Here is a 26,716-nt window from a genome sequence, read left to right as displayed (position 1 = left end):
ATATCCAACGTACAGCAACTCTAATAGGGTTTTCAAGGCAACTGACATATTTAAAGAGTGGCTTTACCAACCGTGTTACCCTGGCCTAATACACACCAAGCGACCAGTGATTCATACCCATGTCACCTCAGTGCTTACCAGCCACTCTATCCATTACACCACGATGGATCCCCTTTATGATACGCAAACTAGAGATGGGGATGACTCACTATTTTGGCGAGTCGTCCTGCTTAAGTTGCCCCCACAAAGCATGAAGTTTCCCCCATGAACTGACAAAGCATGAATTCATTTGTCGATTCATGGGGGTTGCTTTAAAAAAACTTCCCCCCTGCTGTGCTGCCACCCCCTGTGCCCCCCACCCCTGCTACCCCCCGATGCCCCACCACCACCACTGATGTCCCCCCAGCATAATCGCCACTATCGAGGTCTCCATCTGGCCTCCGCAGCCAGTGTAAAAAGGGAGACTGACTGCCCTTTGCAAAGATGGTGGCTGCAGTTTCATTTAGGGCAGGGAAGCTGCAGCTGCCATCTTTGCAAAGTGCAGTCTGGATTCCCTTAATGTAGGCTAAGGTAGAATGGATGCCTTTTTTTGGGGGGGGGGTGTGGGACGAATAAAAATGGGGAAATATTCATCCCTTCATATTCATTGTTAGTACCCTACCAATCCACTGAGACCTGCCTCGGGTTGACCCACTTCTTCCAGCGTGACTCAAAAAGAAAGGAGTAGAGCTGCAATCTATGTGTTCCTGTATCTAATTGGTTTTTGGGCCAGGCCATGACGTGCTTTGGCACAGAAAAATGTATCTTGTCATTTCTGTCAGCAAAGAAATTTAATCATTTAAGAGAAACACAAAGGATGCTCAAAAATGAGTCATGGCACCTTGAAGACTAATAGATTTATGGCAGCATTAGCTTTGTGGATGTGAGCCCAGATAGAATGTTAGTGTTTAATTAGCAAACACATCCAGTAACAATGTGCACCATAGATGCACCATAAATGAAATCTGATTGTAGGCTGCTTATAAAGAATGGTACGACGCTCTGCTTGTGATGGATAAAGCTCTCTGTCAGAATAAAAAGCACATGCACATTGAACCTCTCAGAGGAATGGCTCAGACCTAAATCTATTTATAGTTAAGCCTTTTATATAAAGCACTTAGACTTAGCAGTGAATACATAGAGTTGAAAGAAGAAGGGCTTGAATGTTCTTTCACTGAATAGAAAGGTCTAAACACAGTGAGCAGACTATGTCTTTTATACAAATTGGGCTCTGAAGGCTCAGCAAGAAATTCAGATAATTCTTTCTCTTTTCACTTTGCACTGGTAGTCAGGTGGAGAAAAACAGCACTCTCTCTCTCACTCTCTCTTTATATATTTATATGGGCAAAAATATTAATTTTCAGAATTCTATTCAATATTTACACTGGTGTTATGCACAATAGCTTTAATCTTGACAGTTACCACAAGTCATTGTAAGATGATACGTATTCTGTCCCCTTTCCAAATCTAAGCTCGTTGCTGCCTTCCCCCCCACAGGGTGCATAAAACATATATGTGGTTGTAGAAGTTGGAAGCCATGACAGGCATTCCAGGTTCTTCATGGAACATCCTGTCCCACAAAGAAAAGATTGAGGCCCTTTGGTCCCATCGTTTCTGGGATAATGCCTTCAACATCAGTGAAGGAGCCTTCTGTTCTGCAGAAACAGATGCTACTGCGTCATTTCCCCACAAGGAATAGCTAAACTCTTGTTGTTCTGCAGGTCATCACCCACAATTGCCTTCTCTGGCGAAGTTGTAAACAAAATCTTGGTGGTGATTGCTGAGAGCACACAAGATGTGTTTGAAATACGTACTTATGAAAGTCCTTGAGTAAGGGCAATCATGGATCCCCAGCATGGTCTGCTTTAGGGAGGTTCCAGGTATCCTGATTTCATTCTGAATATGAATTCAGGTTCAATTTGATTTCCAGCAGTTCAGACCTGGTTCATCCCAATTCAGATCTAAAATACATTTTGGATGCATGTTTTCATTTGAATTGCCTTGGAGGTGGGTTGGAGGGGCCATAACCTTTTATTTCTTCACACATTGATAAAATTTATATGCTCATGGAACTGGGATACATGTTAGCCTTTTCAAACAGGCTTAATGCTGCTAAATGTCAGACAGATAGGTCCAGGAGACATGCTAGCTACTTCAAAAGTTCATTTTAATATAAAGTTTTCTAATACGTTTTACTATTCAGTGCAAGTATTCAATCTTTTCCTAGACTGAAATCAAAAGACCACATAAGCTAAAAATCTAGGTTCAAAATGGTGGGGCAGGGGTGGAGAGAAGGGGACAAACAAATGTGCCACTGTCAAAACTGAAACAAGACTGAGATCAACAATCAGCAAAAAGTAAGGACACTACTTTTGGAAAAGCAAAAGCAAAAAAGAGCAAAGCGTGCTGCTTATATACCGCCCCATAGCACTTCAAGCACTCTCTGGGCGGTTTACAAGTTAATTATGCAGGCTACACATTGCCCCCCAGCGAGCTGGGTACTCATTTTATCGACCTCAGAAGGATAGAAGGCTGAGTCAACTTTGAGCCGCTACCTGGGATTGAACCCCAGGTCGTGAGCAGTTTTGGCTGCATTACAGCGGTTTAACCACTGTGCCACGAGGCTTAGTTATATCAGCATACACACTCAAATAAACAAGAGATGTAAAGAATTCACTTATTTAAAAAAAATTCCTTTGGTTTATGAATGTGGATATTGTTCTTCTGTGTCCACGATTAAAAAAGTGAGGAAATGACCCGATATCACTGCACAACATTGTGTCCACATTGCCAGCAGGAATAAGGATGCCAAGCTTTACATAAATCCTGTTGAGTAACTACATTTGTATAATGTACTATGGTGGAAATGATGATCACAACTACTTCTGCAGGTGCACTGCACAATTGGTTAAAACAGAAACTGTCTCATGATTGTGCAATTGCACAGTCAGGAGGGAATGCCAACCACATTTGCACAGAAATGCTTCTCTAAGCACATTCACATTATGCCTAGACAAACAGGATTCTGGCCACTGACAAGATTGCCAAGGAATACAGACCAAATTGAGCTGATCCAATCCAGTAAGGAACCAATATGAACCAGGATCCAGTCAAACCAGTTGCATAGTAATAGTCTGTAAACTGCAACTGGAGGATCATATTTGGTGCTTTTTGGCTGTTTGACTAGAGTAGTCAAGAAGAAACAGTTCATAGAATTATTAATTGTTTATATAGTACTGGTTAATGGGTGTGGTTCTCCAGTCTAAACTGAAAACTTGGTGTGAGGGGTAGGGCACTTTAATCATTTGTCCCCTGTTGCCTTTCCAAACTGACACAGGGTCTCTAGGCCTGCTATGTGTGTCGGGGAATACACTCCCTGAGAATGAATGGGACATTTTATCTGAAGACAATATTCAGTGTAGGAGGCCCAAAAATTGGATTGAGGTCCAAAATGGGAAGAGGCAAAAGAGCTACAGCCTATGCTAGGGTTCTGACTCAGGGCAAATGTTTTGTAAACTATTTTGAAAAGTGACACACCACTGCTCTAATAATGATCTACAGCTACAGCAAAATAGTGTAAAAGTATTTTATGGCACAGAAACAAAACAATTAAGAAAAAGGCATGTGCTGCGTAAATCTTACAAGGCAATAGATTATTCCCTGTTTCCCTCTTCCATATTTTAGAAAAGCCACTGGCTAAATGAGTGAAAATCTCTTTAAATAAAATGTCATTTTGAGACACATATAGCATTGCCAGCACTTTGACATATATTTGTGATCAAACTGCTCCATCTGCTGGATACAGATCAAAATTACCATGGGCTTTTCAAACTACAAAGAAAATTGATTCATTTTAACATTTTATAAACTGTTTTGCACATCTTATAGTGAATATTCAGGTAGGTAGGTAGGTGGGTAGACAGAGAGACAGAGAGACAGAGAGACAGAGAGACAGATAGACAGATAGATAGATAGATAAGTATAAAATATACTATATGGGTATATATGAATAATGAAATATCTCACTTAAAATTTCAGTCAGCTCTAATGAAAGTCATAGAAATGTTTCTCCATTTTTAACTGTACTTAATCCAAGAAAGCTGTAATAAAATATTTATCAAGGAAATCCTTTTGTAATGCAACTGTTCAAAGCCAGGTTTTATGGAAAAAAGTTTTTAAGATTGAACAAAATCGTCTACAATGCATGAAGTAAAATGAAAAAAGAGCTTCAAAATATATTCAACTTATTCAGAGAGCTATTGTGAACAAATATTTTTCATATTTTATCAAATACAAAAAATATAACTTTTTTGCTCATAAATAGAAGTAAAAATTGAATTGAACCCAAAACAATATTTGGAATAGGCCTTCTCTTGGGAGTTTTAATCAGCTATACATAAGGTTAACTAGCAAAGATTTCCTAAATACGGGAAATATACAAAAATCAAATTTGTCACATGGACACTTAGATTTCCTCCTAATTAATCCTAGAGGTAAATTAATATCTGAAATAAAACTGTGCTTACATTGTAGCACACAGCTGAAGACATGAACTGGCATTTGTACGTTTTGAAAGAATTCTTATGCCCTTTCTACAATTATTTCTACTTTCAAGTTCTCCAAGCACTGAAGCATATATTTGCAAGAAGCAAACTATTGGCTCTGCAGAACTCTATGAGTTGTTCTCCTGCTTCATTTCTATCCTCTAGGCCAAATTTTCCAGCATTTGGTTTGTGCTTTTGTGTTCCAGTCACCTATGATTGTAAGTACGTCTTGTTTTGGTGTGTCATTTATTTCCTCTTGTATGCTTGCTTAAAAGCTTTCAATTTCATCTCCTTCAGCATCTGTAGTTGGAGCATAGACTTGAATGATGGTTATGTTTCTAGGTTTTCTGCAGGGTCTGATTGATATTATTTGGTCAGATTTTGCATTGTAGCCCTTAGCTGCCTGTGCTAAATCTTAGAGCCACTCTGTTTCCTATGGGTTTGCCATTTCCCAAGTAAACACTCTGTAATTGTTTGACTGAAAATATCCTGTTCCATTCCACTTTAGTTCACTGACCACCAAGTACTGCAATGTTTTTATGTTCAATGCCTTGCCTTACAGTTTTCAGTTTACCTTGATTCATCCTTCGCACTTCTGTGTTCTGATTGTATGTGTTATGAAGTGTCGGATTTTCCTTTCAATTCTGTCCACATCAACCATTATAAATGTTAACATCTGAAACCCAGCCTTCAGTGCGCACACACTTGCCGCCTCCTCTTGCTCTTCCCCTCCTCTCACTCTCTTTAATCGGTTCCCTCCTGTCTGTGGTTTCAATCATCTATGGTTGATCCTGGAATGGATCACCCACAGGTACAGTATAGGGGCACTACTGTGATTAGGGGGAATGAGGGTACCATCTTCTGAGATGTGGTTTGTGCATTCCAAGATGTCTCAGAAGTGGTCCATCTCTGCTTTGAAGGAAATATCTGCTCCCTGTACCAAGTCTCTCCTACTTTTGGGTATAGATCTCCAGATTCTCATGTGTTATATATAAGACCATGACTCACCTTTTTGTGTTTGTAGTAGTAGAGGCAGCCATCATGTTTTAACACAAACCATCGCTTCCTCCACCCTCTCAGGATACCTGACTGGGTCCGTTTGTGCAGATATCCTCGACATGTGGGACGAGGCGTGTTGGGGCAACGACTGATATCAGAGCCGACCAACAAGGTCAAGATATCTGGTCCTGAAATATATTACATTACGTTAGTTTATATACTAAATTAAAAGCAATGCTGTGAAGTGAAAAATACCAATCTTCTGTACAACGCAGTATAAAGAACAAAAAAGTGACAATGAATGAGATCAACACCTACCTGTCAAAAAAGACTTGAAGAACAATCCTGAAAAAAAAAATCATTTTCTTTCTTTCTGGCAGAGCCTTATGTTTCTTTGTTGTTATGGCCAAATGCCACAAATGGACCAGAACCTGGAAAGTTACTCTTAACAAATAACACTTAGGGCGCGGTTACACTCATGTAATAAATCAGGAGGTAGTTGGGGGTATTATAAACTGAATTAGACTCAGGGTTTTTTTGTTCCAGTGTGCATAGCCTTATGGTCAGTGATGGCAGCATCAGCATCAAGGGCTGTATTTGAGCTCAAGCACCAAAAGAAGCTGGTCAACAATGCCTCCCCTTGCTGCCTTCTGTAGCTGAGGGGGCAGGTTGTTTGCATTAGGAAATTAGGGCAGGTGACTGGGATTGGAGAAGCCTGAAAGTCACTGGGTCTTTCTCCTCCTCCTCACTGCTGTGTACATGCACACAAGAGTGGGTTATGCACTCCTGCCTTCCTTCCTGCCTTCCTGCCTGCATGACATGTCCTGAATTTCCACCTTCCCCTTTCCTTCTGCTTCACCTGCCTTCTGGAGCTGCTTTCTTTGTGGCTGTCTACTATATCTCCCCTTCCTGCACCCTGCCAGTCTCCAATTTTCATTCTTGCCTGGAGGGAAAAGGGAGGGGGGTAAAGGAAAGATAAAGCAATTTGTTTTTCCCCTCCATTGCTCTTGGCACTCATTTTGGTAGACTCCCGAGATACAACGAATACTGATACAGGCATTCACACATGTAAACAATTCAAATCGAATCAGATTTAATAATGAGTTAAAATAAACAACACTCTCCTGGCTGTTTAAAATAACTTGCTTCCAGGGCAAAAAATAAAAATATGCATCCGTCATGTACTATAAATGGTTATTCTAAAAATGATTTAAAACCTGCTTCACCTGCTTCAAAAGCAGATTTTCTTTCTTTCTTTCTTTCTTTCTTTCAAATGTAACTGGACTCTTATCATGCAGATCATTGAAACTGCTAGTTTCTCATGTTGCTCAAAATAATATTCTTTTTCAAACATTATTCACGGGTCCTGAAACAATTTTCCCCCAGTTGTTGGACAGATGTGTTAAGCTGAATTGTGTTGATTAGGAATGGGTTGCTATAATCTCAGTAGCTGCCTCGGACAGCAGAACAAAAGTCTGAATTTGCTTCTAACCAGGCCTATATTTTCAGTCAAAGCTTCTTCATTATAATGATATGCTATAAAAGAGTGACTGGGCTTATTCAGCAGTTTGTTTATACAGTATGAGTTTCCACTGTAGGACTGCTGATAATTATAATTAACTAAAATCTTAAAAGAAGTATGACAGACTCCTGGTTGTGTGAACTAAGCCATATTTTGGCTTAAATAAAACACAACCAGGAATCTTAGGTGGCTGTTGTAGTACAAATGTCTCTACAGGGCCAAGAGTGGGTTACCTAATACTGTATAAATATAAACCAGTATGCTGATGACACCCAACTCTGTTTCTCTTTTCCACCAAAATCTAAGGAAGCCATTTGAGTTTTAAACCAGAGACTGGAGTCAGTAATGGTCTCAGTGAGAGTTAGCAAGCTGAGGCTTAATCCATACAAAGCAGAGTGCTCCATATCAGTCTTTTAGAGCAGAACATGGAATGGGGATGCAACCTGTGCTGGAAGGGCTAACCCAGGTTTACAGCTTGTCTATACTCCTGGATTCCTTCGTGCACCTGCTATATTTCTGGTGATAGGCAAATAACATTTTATTCAGGCAGCAGTTGAAAATTAAGCACTTCAATTAATTTTTTCCTAATATTCTTGGCTCTCTTTTTAATGGTAAATGACTGTTAGCATTTGCAATCAAATATCTAAAAGCATTTTAATTTTAATTTATTTTAATGAGTTTAATCTGATGTTAAGATTTGTAATTCTATTGTATTTTATTTTTTATTGTCTGTTCACAGTTTTCTAAGCTGCCCCAACTGAGCCTCAATTTTGGGGGAAAATACAATCAATCAATCAGTCAGTCAGTCAGTCAGTCAATCAATCAGTAAAATCTAGTTTTGAAAAGGAGGTATTGGCCCCTTTCCCTTTAGTGACAGGAAATATAGAGTAGCATCTGTCCTCCACAAAAAACATTTAAACTAGTATTTAATTAATGCAGTGATAGCATTAATGTAACACATTAAACATTTTCAAACATTTTCAAATTATACCAGTGAGTTAGCTTCCCAATTTCTAATATTCAACTTGGACTAATTAATTTTCAAATCTAGCATTCCCAACAAACAACAAATACATTTCCAACCAGATCAGATAAACCAACAATCATAGTACCGACAGTTGGAAAATAACAAGAATGAACTGACAGCCAAAGAACCAAGAAGCATCATTAAATTTCCAGAAAAACAAGACAGTCTTTACTAGGGACCTAAAATTCAGCACATTTGGAGGCAAATCAAAAGGTCAGTGAAAGCCTTTTTTCCCCATTTGCATATGTATGAAATTATGACAATTTAAAAAATCCAGTTTATGACTGAAACACATTTGGTGTTTATGTATTAGCTATGTTGTATTTACATGTTCAAACATGCAGAAAGCTACTTCCTTTTAATGCTTTGTTTTTAATATCTAACACATATTGCAATGTTTGTGGAAATCATTTATTTGTTCCTTTGCTGTTGGCAAAATTATTTTTTCCTGACCAGTGAGGAAATGAGGTGGAAAAGATAGGTAACAATACAAAGAAAGCTCTGCCTCTGATAGCCACTCATTTTACCTCAGAGTCCTGCCACCCCAAACTAAGTTAATAAAAAGGCCAGTTCACATGACAGTAAATGTTCTTTAAGATACCAAAGGTTAGAATGGGAACTTTGAACTGTATTTGAAAAGAACCCAGTAGCCAACAGAGATAAATATTTTAGGCCTGGCCATTAAATTTCTCATCTTACTCAATCATTGCCCATGCTACTTGGGGCTTCTGAAAGCTAAAGTCCCAAGTACCTGGGAAGCTGAAGATTAAGAACCACCACTGAAGCCCAACAGTCAGAACATGTGCAGTTTCAAGCATTTTGTACTGCTGTAGAAACACTAGACATTAGAAAACTAATAGTTAACACTAGACACAGGCACTGTCTTTGGACAGATGTGGAAAACTAGGTGGAAGCAATGGTATTTGTTTGAATCCAGAATAACTACAGGGTGGAGCAACCTCTTGGTGCAGTGGCAACACTGCAGAACATTTTGTATCTCATGTTGAATTTATTATATTAAAAAAAGAGTGAGGGATTTGAATTGAGGAAAGGAGAAATCAAAAGTGATGTCTTTACATTAGCCTCTGTAACTTAAAAATAAGTTCAGAGTTTTATTGACACTCAGAAAATACCCACATAAGTAGCATCTTAAAGTTCTTTTTGAAAGGATATCTGAAAGACAACAGTATTTGAAAATATGCTCTAAGCTATGCCTGTTAGGGTTGAGAGGAATATAGGACCTCAAGAATTTCTCTCAGATATGGGAAAAGAGCAGAAATCTCACAGAATAATTTTTAAAACTTCCTTTGAAAACAGAGACTGACAACAGATGACTTTTTTTTCTGACGTAAGAGTGTGAATTCCACCTGTATAACGAAATAACTTGGTGCATGCTAAAATATATTTGTCAGTGTCTTGTGAAAGTATTTTTTTTCTGTTTATAAGCCCTACCTTGACCACTGCCAAAACTATGTCACACAGAAGTTCAGAGCTCAGTAGGTTCATTAATGTGAATTTGAGGCTAACATTGATTCAAAATATATCCCAACAGATAATATTTCTAAATTAATATAAATGCTCCTTTGTTTCTTCTGTGGGAAATGGACTTCTTCATAAATGAACAAGTCAAATCCACCTACTAGATATTGGTTTCTTATATAGAGACAGGGCTAATGTCTTCATTGAGCCAGCTATCAGTTTTTCTCCTGAAAAAAAAGACCAGATGTTAAAAGTGAATTGATGTCTTGAAGGCCACTTTTGGGACTCATTTGTCTTTAAGGCATGGGCCCCCAAAGCAATATTGCTAAATGTGCTCTTTCCACCTGGCATTTTGGCCCAGATTTAAGTGATACTGTGAGAAGATAACAACATTAGTTGCTGCCACACAGATAAAATGAGAGTCTTTTTTTAAATCCAGACTTTCATCTTTGATTGCTGTCATCTTGCTGCCCTATCAGTCTTTGTGTGTCCAAAATAATGTCTCCTTATTGTCAAAATCAGCTTTTCCAACACATCAGGCTGAGAACATTTGTAGATAACGTCCACTGTCTAATGATAAAAAGCTCAGACATGCAGCATCCTTAACCTGTCTAACCACATAAATTCCAATCAGATTTCTTTGAGTTCTTTTGAGTTTGCTCTTTGTTTCCTGAAATTAATGAAAGATCTCATTAAGAAAAACTGAGGAATTCCTATTTTTGTTTTGTACATGCTGTTGAAACAATGGCATGTCAAGAACTTCTTCATATGCCGCCCAGAGTGGTCGACCAGACCAGATGGGCAGGATATAAATAAATAAATAAATAAATAAATAAATAAATAAATAAATAAATAAATAAATAAATAAATAAATAAATAAATAAATAAATAAATAAATAAATAAATAAATAAATATGCATCCAGAGTCACATCTTTTCACTGAACGAAAAGGATCTGGGGAAATTATCTTCCCACAGTATAAAAATTAAGATGGAATAGCCATGTCCCTCTGCTTGGATTATGGCCAGCTCTGCTGCACCAGAATTGAAGAATTTGTGGTCATCCAAATATTGATAAACCTGCCATCTGTGAGAGCAGAAACAGTCTTCAAAGAAGCAGTCTTCATGCTGGGCCAGTAGCAATGGCCGTGATGGTAATGGGAAGCCCAACAATATCTAGAGGGCTAGAGGTTCCCCAGCCCCTGCTGTATACTGCCTTCTAGAAGGCCTTTAAATAGCATAGGAGGAGAAATGTCAGTCATCCTATCTGTTACAAATACCAGAAGGGTAGCTATGCTAGTGTGTTGCAACAAAGATGACCAAAGTCTTTCTGTTATCTTAAAGTATATGTACCATAAACCTCCATGGACTGGAATTCACATCTTCAGAGTCTTTAAAGTGCCATAGGTTTCTGGCTGCTCTTTTTGCTATGCAGTTTCTTGAAGAAAAGAGAAAGATGCTAAGCTGTGGGAAAGAGTTCCTAAAATCTACCTGGGTGGGACGAGGTAAAATATATATTGAACCAGGATTGAATGGGCTCACAATGAAGGAATTACAAGCTTGCAGCACTGGGGAGGACAGAAACTTTTTGAAGAGCAGTGAACAGACACAGATAGAAGAGATTTAACCAGAGCTGGAAGCCAAGGGCTCCTGAAAGATAGATGTACTCCACAAAAGATATATATAATACTTAGGGGTTTTTATACTATAGCCAGAGGGGATAAAAAACATTTGCATTAAACTTAAAGAGGCTGACTGCATTAGGCATGTGGGTTGTATCACAGCCACCATGGCTTCTTTTGATGCAGCTCACATTTGGTTGGATTTTTACCTCAGTCCCAACATCTACCTTTGATTCCTATTTATGATTGGCAGGAAAGCCGGAGTATCTAAAAGTTGCATTTCTTGTGCCCTCTCTTGAGTCTTCAGTGCATTTGCAATCTTTGCTTGTTCGGGATCCAATCACTTCATATGTTAGAAACCTTGCCATATCAGCAGCACAGGCCAAAGAAAACAATAAACAATCTATGTATTTTAAGCCTTGTTAATTTCAGCTGCTAGTTTAGCTATCATTATCAAACCCATCCATCAGGTAATATCTGGTTCATCGTTAGTCCATAACTTGTTTTATTGGTGTGCATGACACTAAATCAATCATTTGTGCTTCGGATCTTGTGTCCTTTGAATTATATAACAAAGTTTTGTTTTATTTTTGTTGCTGTCCTTGTTTATATTATTAAGTTGATCTTTCTCAATAGTTAAATATGAAAAATTCCCTTCCCTTCCCCTTCCCCTTCCTCTCTTCCCCCCCCTTCTTTCCTTCCCCAATTGAACACAATTTAGAAGACATAAACTCTTGAGGATATGGGTTGGACTACCTTTTCTTGCCAGATTTGCAGCCTCTGAATGTGGCATGCTGGTGACATCTGTGCCATTGACAGCCATCACAATGTCTCCAATCTGAAGGCCTGCTTCTTCAGCTGCGCTGTCTACAAGAGAACACAAAGAAGGCTCTTATTCAGTGACATTTTGATAATATCACTGCAAAGGAGAGAACATCATTCACACATGCACAAATATAACCCAGTGTTCAGAGAAGCAAGTTTCCTGTCCAGACAATTTGGGCAAGATTTTCCTTTGCTTTGTAATATTTCACAAAGCTCATTCAGAGTTGAGGAAATAGTTATTTTCTTTTTTCGGGCATTTCCTTGAGAGTTACTGGCTGTCAGATTTTCTCCTTATCTGATTTAGGTTGCACATATTTGCTTCTGATTTGCAACATACATGTTGCATTAATTGATGTATTCATTATTTTACATGAGGCACTTTGGACAGCGAAAAGTGGGAAAGGCAGTTATAAACATGGAACACAAACAAAACAAGGAGTAAAGAGATAAAGTGGAACAAAGAGGTGATTAAAAGCAAAGCCAAAGAGACTGCTATGCTCCGTAACAAAGAGGAGGAAAACCAGGATTCCCCTCTTTGCTGCCCTGGTTTTTCATGTGGCCAACACAATGAATGAAAAATCTCCCACATAATAGGATCAGCTCACAAGTCTACATCAAAGGCCTGAATCTTGCTTGCCTCTCCTCACATTGCTGTGCTATCATCATTATGTGAAAAAGAATAGAGGCTATGGATTTTTTTTTAAAGAAAAGAAAGAAAAGCTGTTGCTGCTGAGATATAAAAATACATCTGATCCTTCTTTAGATTATTGATTGACAGCTGAAACTGGTGTGTACTTTTATAGGAAACCTTTTGTAATGTCAGGCCAGAAATAGAAAAGAATTTATATAAGCATGTTCAGTTTTGGAGCATTAATGCACGGTCATTTGAATCCTACTGGTATGTACCCCAGAATCATGCTGCGTCTTCTTTTTACTCAAAAGTATCTTTTTAGGCAGTGGGGATGGGTAGAATGGAAGGATATCTGAGTAACATGGCAGTGTAGGTTTCTGCAATTTTCAATGAAAATTTTATATTATGACAAGTCTAGTATTCAGGAAATGGAGTAATACATAAAAAAGAGAGGTGACATGAGATTTTGGAAAGTCTTCATATGGGCAACAATACAATTCTTATGTGCTTGAAAACTGCATCTGTGAGACTTATGGAAAATTCTGAAAGGAATTTTTGTGATAATCTCCTGCAGTTTGGTGAGAAGAAGCCATCTTAGTGGAGCAGGTTCTAAGGATTATTCACTTGAAAATGAAAGTAAATGGCCAAAGAAATTGCATGGTAATTATTGTGTCGATATTGGCATTTAGCTATGGTATGTGGCAGTCTTTGGCATGAAAAAAGTGACCTCATCCACTTGTATTTATACTTAGAACGACCCATCCTTCCCCTTTATGAGCTGCCCCTTATCTTTCTGGCACAGGGCTAGGGCATGTAACCTATTTGGTTCAATTCGCTGAGATGCATAATGCCTCTTTGTTTCGCCTTTGTGACTGGAGGAGACAACCCTGTGATGTATTAGGTGGCTTGTGGCACTGAAAGGGAGGGTAGAGAAATCCTCTCCTTTGTTTTCACCTTCTTTTATTTTTAAGATTTCCCCGACTGATGCAGTGAAATTCTAAAATCATGCCAGGTTGATGCATTGCCAGTTTGATATGCCACTTACATTTTGAAGAAACAAAAAAGGGAAAGCCATCCCAGGCACTTGAATGAGGTCTGAGAGAAAAGGCAGGGAAGAGGGTTATGTTGGCTTCTTTGGCTGTGCTCCACAAGGCCGTGCAGCCCCAACAGAGTCCCAGCTGAGAAGAAAGACTGGGAAAGGGGAGTTACTTCCCTTCTGTCTCCTCAGTCTTCACCCCAGTGTTCTCCCCTTGTGGTGCAGCTGCCTTCAGCTGCTGTTGCGGCCGTCCCTGGCTAATCTTACTTGTGACCTTGCTTTGTATGTATGTATCTCTAGCACATGAGAAAAGGACCTGCCGCACAATCTCCAGTGTGAACAGAAGGATTGCTCAACTGAGAGTTAAAATAGATCACATTTAAGATAAGAACCTTTTAAACACAGAAGGGACTGTGCCTAATCTCCCGGTGTGGACAGACCCTGTGTTATGGTTCTGAGCTTCTCTGCATTTTAGCTTTTTAAGATTGGTCTCAATTCCTGCTACTGCTATAGCAAAACACCCCACAACTCTGAAAGCAGACTCCAATGGATGTGCTTGGCTTTAGAAGACTCGGTGTGGTGTAGTGGACAGATTGTCAGGCTAGCACTCAGGAAAGCTGGGTTCAAATCCCCATTCAGGCATAGAAAGTCACTTGGGAGGTGATGGCAATAGTAAACTACTCCTTGAACAAATCACATATCTTAAAACCCCTAGTAGGGCTGCCATAATTCATAATGATAATATATAAGAGTAACAAATGGTTGAAAACTGAGAAACGTCAGCTCTGATCAGCCTCAGCCATCATAGCTATGGATTGGAGATAATGGAAATTATAGTTCAGCAACATCTAACACTTCACCTTTGAGATCCACAATGATTTGTACACATTATTCCTTCTTTGCATACTCAGATTGCTAAGGAAGCTCAAGCAGTGGCTTGCAATCTTGATTGTGAGCAAGGAGCTCATTTTATCAATATGTTAATCAATGGGGAGCAATCGACAGAGGGAGACAGGTGGACCCAAACATTTTGTCCCCTTTGTCTTTTCTAGGTAGCCGGTTATTGACATGCAGATCACTACTCTTAGGCTTTAATTTTTACATCTTCTCCAAAGTCAGAGTATCTGTTGTTCTAGAGAACCATTACAGTGTCTCCTTCATAATAATTAGAAGCATACTGCTATTGATTAATTTATTAGGAGAATTTATACCTAAGCGTAGGATCTTTTCCACTTGAACTCTTCTTTCCTCCTGTCTTATGCTGCAACCATGAATGTCCAATTATAAGCTTCTAAAGTAGCCACACCCGTTCAAGAGCAACAAGCTCAGCACTATCCCACTGCACTCTGCTAGCATAACTGTCAAACTTTCTTATTTTATGTTCATAATGTTAGCCCTGTCTTTCTGGGAGCAGGTGAAATGTGGGCACTGATCTTTTTTTTCACAGGAGACAGAGGAATGGGAGCAGGGGCACTGACAACATTCTAATTTCCAAGTAGCTTTGTTTTTAATATATTGCTAACCTTTTTTGCCATACTCATCACCTCGCTCTCCCTAGGAAACCTTTGTGAAAAGCTAAAAGGTGGGATGGGAGTGGAATTGCCTTTGGCAGTGTCTGACCCTTTTTGTTTGATTACATGTGAGTCATTCAAAGAAGCTTTTTGGCCAGTTAAGCAAGCGGCAGAGGAATGCGAATCTAGTTCTGTTATCATCTTTGGCACAATGGGGTATATGTCAGTGGCAGGAATAACACCAGAACCTTCAATAAGACAGAGAAAATATACTTCATGTTCTACTAATGCCAATGAAAAGAACACAGGAGATTTGTTGAGCTGCCCATTCTTGCTTTGCCCCAAGGCAGTTTGTCATCATTAATTCAGTGATGCCACAGGCTTCTTTTGAACACTTTGCCATGAAAGTCACTTTGGATTTGTTTCATTTTAAACAAATCTTTGGGATTATCACTTACTGGTGTCCACTTCCGTCACAAGGATTGGCTTTGAGAACTGGATTCGGAATCCCCAGGGGTAGTCTCCGGTTCCTTTCGCAATCCGTACAGTTCGTTCACGGACTGGAAAAAGAAAAGGAAAATGCCTGAAAAAAATCATCTAGAGATGCTGTTTCCAGAAGTCAATTGTGGGTCTTTCTTATTAAACAGAAATAATTCTGTTAATATTAAAGAGACATCTAAAAGCTACTTGCAGAGTTCTCTAATTCTGATGCTTTTAGAAGAGAGGTATAGAATACATTCCAGAAATTTTAGGAAGGGAATTAGGCACTGTGAAACACTATTATATACTTGTTTTTACTTACAAATGTAAACAACAATTACACACAATGAATTTTTGAAAATGTGTTCAAACTTTTCATCATCATGGTACACATACCACTTCTCTTAACATAATTTCTTTACATAATTATCTGAGAATAACATCTTCTGAATACAGTAGGGCTAATTTCTGAGTAAATATATATACAAGGGTAGAGTTAATTACTTATAAAGAATGACTTGAAAAAGCATTTCTAATAATGGCCACACCAAGATAACCATTGCCCCAGTGAATATTTTTCACTGGAGTCTTTGTAAGCCTGCTCTTCAATTCAAATTGTGTTATTGGTTCCTCTGGTTTGGATCCATATCACACTCAGAGCAGTCCCTACAGAAACCGGTGAAATGAGGTAGTCATGAATAGCCAATGTGCCATTACATTCCATTGTAGCAGAACTGAGACAACTGTGTTAATCTATTTCAGTTGAAAGAAAAGCAAAAATATTTTGTAAATTTTTAAGATCAACACATTTATTTCAGTGTGAGCTTTCTGGCACAGTTTTTTTTTTCCGTTGTTTTTTTTTTTTGTCAAAGTTCCATGGGCAGAATCCTGTTGGAATTATGGAGTGTAAAGAGGTAAATAACACACACAATCTTGCCAGCCTTCTGTGACACACGTGGACATTCCCAGCTCACGCACATGGTCCTGAACTTGGTTGCACACTCAGCTACATGACGCATGCCTGGGAAAATGTGATAATGGTTCCTGTGATTGCACTTGTGTGTATTGCATTTTGCAATAGAATTATGGCTGGCAGGTCTACCTAAAAAAATACTAATCAGTCAAGGTACAGTGGTGCCTCGCTTAGCGATTGCTTCATTTAACAACGTAATCGCTTAGCGATGGCTTTTTCGGAGCGATCTTGCACTCCATTTAACAATGTTTCCTATGGGTGATTTTCGTATAGCGATGTTTGGGACCCTGCTTCACATAAGAATGACAGTTTGGGTCCCCCTGTTTCGCTTAACGATGGTTTTGACAGCCTCGTGTTAGCTGTTTTTTAAATGTTTAAGAATTTTTAAAAATGTTTAGAATGCTTGAAATCATAAGTGCACTTAATAAACCCTTTGACTTTGTTCTGACTCTTTTTAAATTTGTTGCAATTCCCCCCCATTGAAATGCATTGAATAGGTTTCAATGCATTTCAATTGGGGAACCGCGTTTTGCTTAGCGATTTTTCTGATGGCGATTTTCACTTAAGGACGGCAGTCCGTTCCCATTGGAATGGATTATCCGGTTTTCAATGCATTTCTATGGGAAAATGCATTTCGCTTAGTGATGTTTTCCCATAGCGATGTGTGTTTTTTGGCACCAATTAAAATCGTTAAGCGAGGTACCACTGTATAGCTGACTATGTACGTCACACTGGATGTTTCCCTATTGAAGATTGAGTGTGGTGTGAAATGATTATTCCAGCTGAAGTTGATAGCCTCCCTGTAATTTGATGCTATTTCTATTGCCCACAGTTGTTAACCATGTAACTACTTTATGCCCACACCCACTTCTTTTTCTTAAAGACTATAGCTCCCCAAATTTCTCAGCCAGTGTAGCCATTTTCCATGTTTTGAATACACTTATATAAAAGTACTTACCAGCTACTGGCCTAGGCCTTTTGCTAAGACATCTGGGGCTATTGTTTGGGCTGGCATCATCCCCTCTAAAGACCCAAGAAGTCGAGTGGAAGATCTCTGTGTAGAAATTTCTCTCTTCATTGTCACCGTGTAGGCCTAGATCAAAAGAGCGGCCATCTTCTGAATTGACTGCACAGAGCAAAGAAAAACAATAATACAAATTTGTGTCTATCAGATATTAGAAAGAAACAATGGCAAATGTGTAAGAGTGAAGAGGAACAGGAAAAGACTGAGGATAGAAATGGAAACAAAGTTTAAGGGGGGGAAAGGGAAAAAATGACTATTTAAATATGCTAATGATATTTGTGACTTTGTGTACTTTTGTGAAACAAAAAACAAATAGAGAACCAATATTAGAAAATGATGCATTTCCTTTTCTCTTAAACAGGAACTTATGTTCAGGGATGTGTATGCCAATCGCCATGATAATAAGAATGGGAGCTCTGATGCCTGCTGCTTAGATACCAAAGATTTTCATTTATATCCGTGGAGGAATGCACTTCTAAGTGTATTGTATTTTATTTTATATTTGGCTTTATTCTTAAGCTCTCTTTTCTTGTCACACAGTCATGAATTTTCACTTATTACTTTGAATTTTACTGGATACTACTGCCCACCAACAGCAAGATAAAAATGTTTTTGAATTAATAAGGAAATGGATACCTTGTGCAGTTTTAACCCCACACTGATTAAAATAATTTGCTAACAGTCAAATTGGTAATCTCCCTAATGGTAGGGCCAGTCCTATCATTAGGCAGAGTGAGTCAGCTCCCTTGGGCAGCACATCTGGGTTCCCCTGAAAAGGCAATGAATTGTATACTATTCCATTTGCTGTTACTTTATTTATTTACAACTGGGTTGAGATACTTGTGAGATTCTCTGCCTCATGTGCCAAAATAGGGTAGGTGGGGCTCGTCAGCCATGGAAGGCAGCCCATCTAGGAGAAGGAAAACTCCAATTTCAAACCTCGACTGCCTTGTGGCTATATCCACTCATGGAAAAGGCTTCAGGAGTTAACCTAGAGGCAAAATCCGGAGCTGGAGTCCTGAAGGCAGCATGTGTTGTTCTGCCAACTCCTGCGACATTGCTGGAACCAGTTGTATTGGCTCTTGCCTTTCCATTGGACCATTTCAGCAATGTGGAGAGGGGGGATCTGCTGCTTGGGTAACAGCCTATCCTCCATATTACCTTACCCGGGCTTCATGCTCTGGAGAGGACACTCCTCGATTCAGAGCATGTTACCATAGTCTCTCGAGACTGAAGGATGCCTATGAATATGATGTGCCAAAATAATTTGACTGGCTCTTAATGCTATACAACCTTGATTTGGGTGAGTCAAGGCACTAAGGTCAGCGTGGCTTAGGTGAGCAGCATTTACACGTGAAGCCTGTGAATGGTATCAGTTACAGGATCACATTATGACACTGAGTTCCATGTTTATACCTCCACCTCATCAGTCATGAGATTCAGTAGGTAACTCTCGCTGCTATCAGCCTAACCGGTGCCACATAACTGTTTCATAAAATGGGGATTGAGGCAAGAATGCTGTTTGCCCTCCTGAGCTCCCTGGGAGAAGAACTTGACAAAAACATCATAAATAATGCAAGTATGTTTTGCAGATGCAAAAGTCCAAGAGTGTGAAAAGCTCATGTGTGAGGCACTCACCATAATTTTTCTACACCATCTGGAGGCTGACAGCTGAAAACGTGTTCATCTCTTCTCAGTTAAATCTATGGTTCAGTAGGTCACTTAATCCCAAATCTATCCTAGTGGCATTTTCATACATTACACTAAAAGCCCATTTTCTCCTCATCTACAAATATGAAAATCCAATGCAAGGTCCAAACTTGAGGAGTAATTGGGAAAGATTGCTCTCTTTCATTCCTATTCCTAAGGGGGAACCTTTTCTTCTTTCCTAGTATCATAACGCTCTCCATCTCTTTGGGGCCCCATCTTCATACCTGCCGGGAGGAAGAGTTTAAGACAAGGAGAAAGTGCTGCTCTGACTCCTTATTCCTTGCTCGCATGACTACGTGAACATGACTGACTGGAAGTAGGAAGCCAAGAAGAAACACTTTTATAATCCCAAACTATTCTAACTCACCAGTAGGATGTGTATGACCCTGGGACCACTTATGTCTCCCAAGGATGACTTTGTGTCCCCAAGGCTTGCTGGACCCACATCCCTTCAATTCCCCACCCCCCCAGCATCAAAAGATGAATTGCCATCCCTGGAAGCCTACAAGAATATGATGCACCCTTTAAATACACCACAGGTTGTGTGCATTACTCATACTCATACCCCAAAATACATATTTTTTTCAAAACTGAAAATTGACTTCTGTTTAGTTCTGATTTTTTTTCTTTTTCGTTGGGGTTTTTTGTTTGTTTGTTTGTTTGTTTTGTGGTTGATGTAGCCCCCAGAAGATTCTGTGGGCAGAAAAATTTCCCATGGACCCACTGAAATTGTCTACTCTTTTTGTAAACTCAAGCCTTTGTGATGTGTGGCCCAGCAACTAAAACACAGATTGCCAGTCATGCTTGGCACTTCCCCACTCTCCCTGTGATGACCCAGACAACTGGTAAAATCAGATGAAGCATCAAGCCCTTGATGTGTCACTGTGCGTGAATGGTGGAATGCATTCAACCCGGCAGATTAGAAGTTGTACAACCAATATTCTATATCTGCATAAAATCATAAACATTAATTGGCAGATACAGTTTCACATTCGTTCCACCGCAGTGACTGTCCAGTGATTTTGTAAGCAATATGTCTGTTCAGTATTTGATCTGAAGCAAACATTCAGGTGCATTTCATATTGCTAAGGAAAGTGGATGAGTTTTTGGAGATTTAGTATGATGAGCCAACAGTGGGTGATGGTTGTTAATGTCAGGAATAGAAACTGGCAAGCAGCAGAGGTGTGTGGGAAGGGGTGGGGAGAAAGAATCTAAAATAAGAATCACTCAAATGATGCTTCAGAGGTTTGAACATTTATATTAATCATGACTGTTCCGCACAGGTAAAAAACCCAATGTATCAGAATGTCAAATATTCATAATCCCTCCATATTTACCAGTGTCCCATTGTAACCTACTACCGTTCATACCAGGAGACCATTTTTGGGTCACACATCACCTTAAAAATGCATTCCTCCCCCCTCCTCCAATTTTGAACACAGGACTATCTTCTGTCATATTGTTCGATACATTTCTACAACATCTGATGGCGTCTCCTTATTTAGGACAGCATTACAGATAGACAGACTGTGTGTGTGTGCGTGTGTGCGCGCGCGCGTGCGTGCTTGCACGCTCGCACATATATGTGTGTGTGCTATAAAAGGTAAACATTTCTCTGTGACTCTTAAAATCCCCATTTCCCCCTTGTTAACTCCATTCTAACAGGTATCCTCACTTTAGCTTACTTGGATCATGAAACAGAAAATGACAAATACAGACTTTCACACAAAAGCTCACACAAACTTACCTCGGTGTTCTCCTTTTGACCTCTGAAGGTCCATGTGTAAGACATCTATCTTTGTCAAGAGTCCAAAGCCTTTAAAGCTTAGTGATTTATTGTTTATGGTTCCACTGTGTAAAGACAGAGAGGGAGTTTCCCACGAGCAGATTTGATCATATGGATGAGTGATTCACAGTTAATTCAGTCACTCAGACAGTGCTCATCAACATAATGTTACATAAGGCACCACAACATTCATGATATGCCGCTTCAAAGTTAGCAGCAAGTCATTACGCATGTCACAGCTCTGTGTGCAAGAAGGCACTTCATGTGTTAACTAATAAATGCAAAGAGTCATGCAATGTGTCAAGGCTAGTCCTTAACAGAGGGAGGGAGGGAGCGAAAAACACTACAAAGTGTTGCCAAGTCCAGGTTGCAAATGGATCTGCTCAAGCAGAGCAAGACTTGGAACCTATTGATCGAACTGTGGAGTCATTCTACAGGTCAACTACCTGGAAGCTCTTATTTTGAAATGCAGAATCCTCATTCCCATCTGTTTTGTGCCAGTCCTCATCTAATGGTTTATAGTTATGGCCCAAATATCATTGTCTTGCCCTTGTTTGCAGACAATTTCCAGGTCTCACGTTTCATTTTGTAAGAAGAAGAAAGCATCCTAGTTTGGCCACAGCCCAAAGGCCATCTGGTTCAATTAATCCAATCATTTATGGTCAACCACATTCAAGCCTTGGCCAGCCTGAGGATGTACACTACATAGTTATACAATTTGAGTCCACTTTAAATGCTATGACTCCATCGTTTGGAGTTACATCATTGCAGTTAAAGTGGAATCAAACTGCTATAACTGTGCAATTAAGATGCACATTTAAGAAGAGAACAGAGTGGGGAAACTCATGAAGAGTGCTATCCAGCAATAGCTGAAGATCGTGCAAATTAGTGCACTGAACTATACACTCCATTATTTGAGAGAGGCAATCAAACATAGCGTAAGCCAGTGATGTAATCAGTTAGAGTAGGGAAAGGTAATGTTTGACCTCAGGCTACATATGGCCCTCAGGCTATTTTAGCATCTCCCCACATAATTGGAGGAAAAGAATTCAAAGTGAACACTAACATTTGCTATAAATAGCTGGCAGTGGCTTGCTGTCAGATTTTGATGGTGGTGGTGATTCCAGAGCTGCTAAAGTAATCCATCCCTACATTACAGCATTACAGTATCAGAATGGTACTAGGGAGAATCAGATTCTAGTCCTACCTCAGGCATGAAACTTACCAAGCTATCTTGATTCCCACTCAGTTATTTTGATGAAAATCCCTGAAGCACCTTTTATTGCTTTGTGAATAAAAGCAAGTTAACTCAACCTTTAGCAAAACTCAAAATTGGCTCCTTCAGACTGCCAATCCTCCCTGCCTAATGGCAGGGCCATCCCTTCTTGTCCGATTTTGGATCTAATTGTCCTAGAAGCAAAGCTACTCCAGGTGCTAGAGGTCTGCAGAGATATTCTAGGCTGAGCCAAAACTGTACCTTGCCCGCCCAGGCTGGAATAATGAGGTGGGACACAGTAACATAGGGTAAACTGGGCCACAACTTTAATAACTTATTTTAACTTGAATTTCTCCTTTCACAAAGGGCCTCCTGTAGTGCAAAATGGTCTGTAACCAGAGGCTACTTTGACCTTCTGGTCCAGATCTCGCCCTAGTGGATTCCTATTCTGAAAGCGAGCTATCCTACTACATAGCGCACCCTCGGGCCTCCGATAATCAGAGTACCCTGCTTCCTCTCCCCTCAGCTAATCTCTGCTAATGCCATCTTGAGAGAAGGAGTGTGTTGTACCTCCTGGGTGGCCCCTTTTGGAACTCACTTGAACTTGTTCCTTTTGCACTAGCTGCCACTGTGACCTAATTAATATGCTAACCTCTTATTAACTGCTCGTTAACTGCCCACACTAGTAAGAGTGGGATAGGCAAGAAACCACTTGCACCCATGGCCAATTTGGGTGCAAGTCAAAAATTGCCACCTGGCCCTGAAGTGACCAGCTATTCTCATCCTTACTGTATAGGGTGAGTCAACGCAGCCAACAAAGGAGTGCGATGCAGGGCTGGGCAGCCTTTTGAAGGCTTCCCTCTTCCCAGCCTGCAAAGGAGAGCCTGTCTCAAAGTCTTGCCAAAACCTTTAGCCTCCAGTATTGAAAGGAAAGGCAACAGCCGCACTCTTGCATAACTCCTGTTCTTTTTAATGGGTCTTGTATAGGACTCCCTGGTTGTTTTTGCCCATTCTGTGCATCAAAGATGTAGCTTTCAGTTTTGCCCTCACAAGACTTTTGTGACATGCACAGATTTCTGAGACCACAACAGAGCAGAGAACTTTCATTCTCTTCCCACAGCTCCTTATACGAAGCCAAAGTTTTCTGCCAAATTTCTCCTGTGTGATGTCCTTTGTCTTCAGCTGGCAGGTGTAGCTAAGTGATGAAGATAGTCATTTGTAACACACTCCTATCAAAAGTAAGGCAAACAACTTTGGAGGGGCTGAGAGATGTTTTGCTCCCAGGACACAATAAATGCTGCACCATGCCTGGAGATGACAGGACATTGAACGTTGGGTTTTTTGGGGGGGTGGGGTGGGGGGGGTCTTGTGGGTGTCCTGTGACAACCTTCTTTGCTGTTTTTGAATGCCTTCAGGAGCACAAATCACACCTTCTTTTGTAAGAAAAAGAAAATTCTGGAAAAAATTCCTGACACGGTGTTTAGTGGGTGGCATGTGGAGAACTGGGGAGCTTGAAAAGGACATGTTGCCTGTGGCCACACTTTCCCTATTCCTTCTTTATGAGGTGCAGCCAGAATGTTATGCTCTGTTCTTTACTATATGTCACACAAGATCTTTATACTTATACTGGGCATGATGTCCTGGAAAATGTTGACATGCTCATTGGGACAATTTCCATAATCCCATAAGGACATCCTCCAAATTCAGTCTAGAACTTGTTCGGGACAATAGTGCTGATCTGTTATCAACAAGCTAGTTCTAGAATTCTTCATCTCTACCAGGAACAGGTTATTATTATTATTATTTTTGGAAAGTCATTAGGTCTCCTGTATCTGTTCAAGACGAAGTAACACCAAAATGTTTTTGTAGTCCAGCAATAACAGCTTATAGCAATATATACTGGGGCTAAAGAAGTTCATTTCCCCTCCAGCTGTTGAAAAGATTTGCAGCTAAGCTCAGAGGGAACAGAAGGGTCCACGGGGGTAGAAGGTGATGTATTTGTCCCTACTAATTAAAGAATACCAGCAGTTTAACGCAGTGAGCCATTTCACTTACGTAAACTACAGAGAAAATCCAGTCTATTTTCGGCTGGAACAACACCGACTATCTGTATTCACGTGTGGACCACAGTTCAAGTAATGGCATTGCAGGGGAGCTTAACTTGAAATTCTGAGCTAAAGTGCTCCCTTGCTTGGACCACAAGCCATCCCTGTCTGTATCTGTGCCCTGGCTCCAGAAAGTGGGCACAGGCAAATGCTAAATCAAGAGTCAACAACAATGACCCAGAAATCAACAAAATCAGGAAGCAGGAATATGTCTATCACATAGTAAAAAAGTACAGCCTGTTGTGATCACTGGAAGCAAAATCAAATGGAGAATTACAGAAATAAGAAGAACTTGTTGCTTGAGGAACCTTAGGAACATCACTTGGTTTGGAGATGCCTTTTGCAAAGTTAGCGTTACCATGATGCTCTCCAGTGTCTAGCAGTAGTTGACTTTCAGCCTCAGTACTGTCTTCCAGTACTTTTGTTGTTGTTGATGATGATACATTGTTTATGACTGCCAGTTAAGTGCATTACCTTTACTTGTCATGTACAGTGGTGCCTCGCTAGACAGTTACCCCGCATGACAGTTTTTTCGCTAGGCATTGACTTTTTGCGATCACTATAGCGATCCTATGGGGGAATTTCACTGGAGAATGTTTGGTCCCTGCTTCGCAAACCAATTTTCACTAGACAACAATTTTGACAGCTCCCTCTGTGCTCAAAAAATGGATGTTTTCGAGACCTAAGCTTCGCAAGACAGCTATTTAAACAGCTGATCGGCTGTTCGCAAAGAGGCTTTCCTATGGCCGATCTTCACTAGACAACTACGATTCTTCCCCATTGGAACACATTAAACAGGTTTCAATGCATTCCAATGGGGAAATGCTTTTTGCTAGACAATGATTCCACTAAACAGCGATTTCAGTGGAATGGATTATCATCGTCTAGTGAGGCCCCACTGTACTCCTTAAGGGAATCTGTTAGGAGGCACAGACATCAAAAACAAATTAAATGGAAAGTGCTGTGATATGTTGAATACCATGAGCAATGATACAAGTGGTAGATACGGAAAACTGATTTATTTAATTATTTTTTAAGATGCTGCAAATAATTGGAATATTTTTGTTGCATGAATGCAACTATGAAAGTTGCATTTTTGAGGAAAAGGATTTAAAAAAATATAAATAACCTATCTCAGCCTTTTAATCTTATATTTGCATCAGTTTTAACATACAGTACTTGGGATCAATTTGCAACTATCAGTTTGCATGATGTACAGCTATGTATGTATTTTGTGGGGGGGGGTCTGGTTTTTCTTTGGTCAGAAAGCATATTATTTTAAACAGGGGGTATAGGGGTTGTTCATTTTGCATCTCGCTTTTTAAAAATCATTTTGACATTGGTGAATGCTTGTGCCAGTGTAAATTGTGACTGTGTCTGTGGGGGTTGTAAGGGTTGTCTAAAATTGGCTGCTTGGATGACAGGTTTCTATACAGGTTAGAAAAGAACTTTTCTTTTTTTTAAATCTTCTTCTGTTTTTCTTTTTAGTGCTGTATCGTTTTACCAATATGCAACTTCAAAACTAACTAACTGACTAACTAAAATCAATAAACCCGGCTCATGCAGCTTGTCTAGTATTGGCTGCTGGGATTGCTGCTTCCAGCAAGTGTAGGGTGGAGAATGAACTGGGGAAGCAAGCGAGCACGCCTCTGGAGCTGAGGGCTGCACCTTCCCACCCTCCCTGCTGAGGGAGAGGAATACCCACACTATAAATATGACCATTTTAAAGTCTGTTTGAGGAACTCCTTTTGCTGAGAGGATCTCTCTGTACTGAGAAACATGTAGCTGGTGTGTGTATGTGAGAGAAAGAATGAGTGAGTGCACACTCTCACTCACTCAACGAAAGAAAAATAAGGGGAAAGAGGGGGGGACTTGAGGAACTTGTCAACTCCTCAACTGACTTTTTGTGAACCAGCTTGTTTAAGGGGGGAGGGAGGAAAAGGAAGAGAAATATGAAAATGGGGTGAGCAAATACACCTTGCCTGGAGACTGAAAGGGTAAGCAAAGAAAGGGAATGCTTTTGGGGTACACTTTTGGAGGAGTCAGTCCCCTGCCCCCAAAAGATTTAAAATCCTCTCAAAAGGACGCATACACAGACCCAGAAACAGCACAACTACTGTGTGCAAATACCTCCTTCCAAAAATGCTCCTTTTTCATACTGTAGCCACATCCTCAGTGGTGAATATAT

General features: G+C 39.9%; 1 protein-coding gene across 3 annotated transcripts in view; it reads right to left on the bottom strand.

Moving 5' to 3' along the window:
- Positions 1–26,716, bottom strand: part of LOC110079378 (uncharacterized) — a 58,509-nt gene that overhangs the window by 12,677 nt on the left and 19,116 nt on the right. For all 3 annotated transcript variants that reach the window (XM_072992487.2, XM_072992485.2, XM_020794386.3), the window contains 4 exons: positions 17,646–17,813; positions 15,693–15,794; positions 11,988–12,098; positions 5,592–5,770 (listed from right to left, as the gene is read on the bottom strand). In XM_072992487.2, the coding sequence (XP_072848588.2) occupies positions 5,592–5,770; positions 11,988–12,098; positions 15,693–15,794; positions 17,646–17,813 (560 nt within the window). The remainder of the gene's footprint in view (positions 1–5,591; positions 5,771–11,987; positions 12,099–15,692; positions 15,795–17,645; positions 17,814–26,716) is intronic.

Source organism: Pogona vitticeps, chromosome 2, assembly GCF_051106095.1.
Source record: "Pogona vitticeps strain Pit_001003342236 chromosome 2, PviZW2.1, whole genome shotgun sequence".
Lineage (NCBI taxonomy): Eukaryota > Metazoa > Chordata > Lepidosauria > Squamata > Agamidae > Pogona > Pogona vitticeps.
The sequence above is the reverse complement of the archived record's forward strand: the minus strand, read 5'-3'. Positions and strand labels throughout refer to the sequence as shown.